Consider the following 4,012-nt stretch of genomic DNA (forward strand, 5'->3'; position numbering starts at 1 on the left):
CACACACACACACACACACACACACACACACACACACACACACAGAAACATGCATGCGCACAGCCATTTCTAATTTAAACTTAATTTCCCCCCAAGTCTTTGTTAAGTCCCCTGCTTTTGGCTTTTCATATTGGAAACAGGAATTCTGGGAGATGGAGTACAACACTGCATGGGTGTCATGGTGTATGAAGGGTGACCTGTGATATGATGTTGTGTACGTTTATGTCACAGTTTCCTCTTTGGTTGTATACCTGAGTTACAAAAGTATTTCTCTGGTATTTTCTTTTTCAAAGTTTGACCGATTAAAAAAAAAAAGAAAATCTTTCCGGTTATAAATCTAAGGTCACGCTGGCGAAAAATTTAAAAAAAGACTTGACCCCAAATATTATATCCGAAGTTGACAGCTCCTTTGTACAGTCAACCAAAAATGCAAATCAGTTTCTATTAGAAGCAGTTTTTCCACTAAGTTGCTTTAATGACGTGTCATTTTTCCTTTCTCTTTCTCTCTCTTTTCAAGATCTCCTTTGACTTGGCTGAGTACACAGCTAATGTGGACGGTGTAGGCACGCTGCGCCTCCTGGATGCCATAAAGACATGTGGTCTCACCAACAGTGTCAAGTTCTACCAGGCATCCACCAGTGAGCTGTATGGCAAAGTCCAGGAGATCCCTCAGAAGGAGACCACTCCCTTTTACCCCCGCTCACCTTACGGTAAGACTCATGCGCAGATGGACATCCACATTAACACACACAAGGATTTCCTTACTTTCTCTACCTCTCACCATTTGTCAGACACTTGTACTTGGCCTTGTAAGGGCATACAAACAGAGATTACTTGATGCCTCTTCTCCACTTTTTCTTGAACTCTCTCTCTCTCTCTTTCTCTAGGAGTGCGTGTATGTGTCTGCATGTGTGTGAGTGAATGAATAGAGGGGGGCTTCAGTTCTTAGACTGCTTTTGAGCTCTACACACACCCCGAGGCCAGCCGTCTGACTTGGAGTAGCTCTCGTTTTAACAAAGACACCTTTATATCCACAGCACTCAACACTGACTTTCAATGCATGCAACATACGGACACACACACACACACACACACACACACACACACACACACACACACACACGCCGTACGTGTGTCTTTCATATTCTATGTTGTCTAAATGGTCTCTTCACTGACACTTTCCGCATCTGTCAGCACTCAGTCTGAAGCTGCATGGGAGGTGCATACCATCTCAAGAAGGGCTGCACCTTTATTAATTAGACTCAAGGAAGGGGAGGCGGTGGTCACCATGGTGACCTCCCTTCACCTCCAGTTGTACATCCTGACCTATGGCTTAATCAACAGGCTCCTCCCTTCATTTGCCTTGTTTTTTCTCCTCGTCGTAGGAGAAGGGAGGAGGAAAATGGGGAGAACTTTCTGTACAAGCCTGCTTTTACTCAATCAGCAGGAATCTGCACTTCAAGCTCTTGATTTCAAAATATGATCCATGCGTGTTGTATTCCATGAAATGTAGCTTGTCTTTTAGAGGAGATCAGGTCTCTGTTTATAAGATTCACTCTATATATCTTTTTATTCTGACTTGTTATGCAAATAAAGTGTAGAAAAGTATCCAAAGAATAAAAATGGCTTTATGTTTTCCTGAAGTGATATTTCCTTCCATAAATTTAATTTAAATTGATATAAAATTGATACTGATTATTTTCCCCTCTGCCCTCAGGAGCTGCTAAACTCTATGCCTACTGGATTGTGGTGAACTTCCGAGAGGCCTACAACATGTTTGCTGTCAACGGGATCCTCTTTAACCATGAAAGTCCGAGGAGAGGTAAGTGACAAGCACCACAATCCACCACTACAGTGCAAAAGTTTTGAGCTTTCTTTGTATTTTTTCTCAAAAAGTGGGAAATGGGTCCAGTGTTTTATTAAAATGTGCAGAAATGTACATGGAATGCAATGAATAAGGTAAAAAGAGTTTGTAGCCTTTTGTTCTGTTCTATACATGTTTAATATACATATTAAAACTCTAATTTAAACTCACTCGGATGAGTGACGAAACGTTTTTCCCACTCTAAACGCTATGTCCAAATGAACAGAATCAACCATTGTGTGTTTGTTCTAACCAGGTAAGCTTTAACTGGATTGGTAATGAGTTTGGGATCATTGTCACGCTGAAAATCTGAAGTTGTTGACAATCAAATGCGTTCATGACTTCCTGCTTTAGATTTCATCAGAGATTTCACATTTGGATTCATCACTCCATCAGACCTGTTGCCACTGATTTTGGGGCTATTTCCTGTGTAGTTTTTGGCAAACCTCAGTCTTTTCACGTTTCCATTCCTTAAGTGTGGCTTCTTCACAGCCACCCTGCTGATAGGTCCTTCTTTTGACCTCCAGCTTCCCAGCTTCATCAAATTTTTAAGGACACCCTGCACACACTTCAGCGTAATGGCTCTTTAGGATCTCTGTTGGTGGAAAAATACTATTTTATGTCTGTCAGTTTTTCTTTAGATTCAGCTAAAGAAATTGGAATTTGTGTTTTTGTGAAAGGCGATAAAGTGGCTAAAGATACAATTTCAATTTGTTTCTTTGCTAAGTTGTCTGTTACGTGTTTCAAACAAAATAGGACAAGAAAGTCCAACTGAAAAACAAAACATGAAGAAATAACATTTGGCACAATACAGTACCGCATCCCTTGTAGCGTTTTCTGTAAACAATGTTCAGTCCCCAAAAAATATAGTCCTAAAGTAAAGTTGTACTTTCATAGTTTACTTTCTTTATATTGAAAGAGTCATCTTGAGTTTATATAGAACAGTATTGTAGTAAATGGCTGATTGATTAACAGCAATTGTCACATCAAAAACACGACGTCACTCCTCTTACCTAAGTAAGATGTTGGGCCAACAAAAAGGCAGCAGAACCGATGGTGAGCCATTGTTGGATTGTGTCAAAAGCTTGAATTACATGCTCTATATAAAGCCATATTCATTCACCGTGCAGCCAGGTTTCCTAACCACCTGACACACACTGTTGCACACATTCTGACACATAGTGAGTGGGTTGTAGTTGCATTTTTAATATGTGCTCTGAGCCCTGAGGGTCGCAGGCACTGGTTTAACGCGATTTACACGCCACTGCGACTCCAAATGAATACCACATGACTGCAGCCCCAGCACCATGCCCAGGTCAGCTGCTCAGGTGTTTATGATTTATTCCCTAATGAAGGGCCCTGGCCACGACCTCAACCGAGGTCGGGGGTCATCCAGTAAACCCTAATGGGTTACCGCAGATAGATAGGTGTGGGAACTGGTGTAGGTTACAGCCAGTTCAGCAATGATGGCGTGCTCACCACTGGGGTCTTGTAATGGTGAATTAGTTGATATTGTTGAAACTGAAACGGTGTGTTGTGTGAGTAGAAGGAATTGGCTGAATGAGAGCAAGACGGATGGATAAATAGTGCTGAAGAAAAATGTTATTAATGAAGCAAAAAACAAAAAAATTGCCTCTGGCTCAGACCTCTGAAGATAGTTATTCCATGGACATCATTTTAAAATACACTTCCGGGTGACAAACATAACCATCTGTTAAAGCCTAAAATATGGAGACTTTTGAATTGTGAATTAAAGACATTTATGTGAACATCCTGTGCCGCGTCCTTTCTTACACACATGCATAATAACCTTATAAGGACAAAACTCGGTGCTCTCCTTGTGAACACACTGTGAGCCTTTTTGTTCATGGTCAGCTTTCTCGCCTGCTTCGCTCATTCTGCCTCTATCTTCCCATTCTTTCCACACACACTCCTTTCCCCTGTCCTTCTCCGTCTTGCTTTATCCCGTCTTGCTTTATCCGTCTTCGCCTCCCTTCCCCACAGTCAGCATTTTCTGCAGCGGGCCACTGGGTTTACTTCTGCCACTTCTATTCTAGTCAAACTTATGGCTGTTGTTGCTCATAAAGCAGGAACGCAGTGCTGTGATGTGGCCAGATGTCCCACGGCTGCCTTGCACAACCCAGTGTG

At 41.8% G+C, this 4,012-nt stretch overlaps 1 protein-coding gene across 1 annotated transcript in view; it reads left to right on the top strand.

Moving 5' to 3' along the window:
- The window catches only part of gmds (GDP-mannose 4,6-dehydratase), a 192,256-nt gene that overhangs the window by 70,801 nt on the left and 117,443 nt on the right, over positions 1-4,012 (top strand). Inside the window, exons 5-6 of the mRNA XM_005745075.2 lie at positions 518-710; positions 1,718-1,822. Coding sequence (XP_005745132.1) covers positions 518-710; positions 1,718-1,822 — 298 coding nt within the window. The remainder of the gene's footprint in view (positions 1-517; positions 711-1,717; positions 1,823-4,012) is intronic.

This window comes from Pundamilia nyererei, unplaced genomic scaffold, assembly GCF_000239375.1.
Source record: "Pundamilia nyererei isolate P.nyererei 1_Seehausen unplaced genomic scaffold, PunNye1.0 scaffold00153, whole genome shotgun sequence".
NCBI lineage: Eukaryota > Metazoa > Chordata > Actinopteri > Cichliformes > Cichlidae > Pundamilia > Pundamilia nyererei.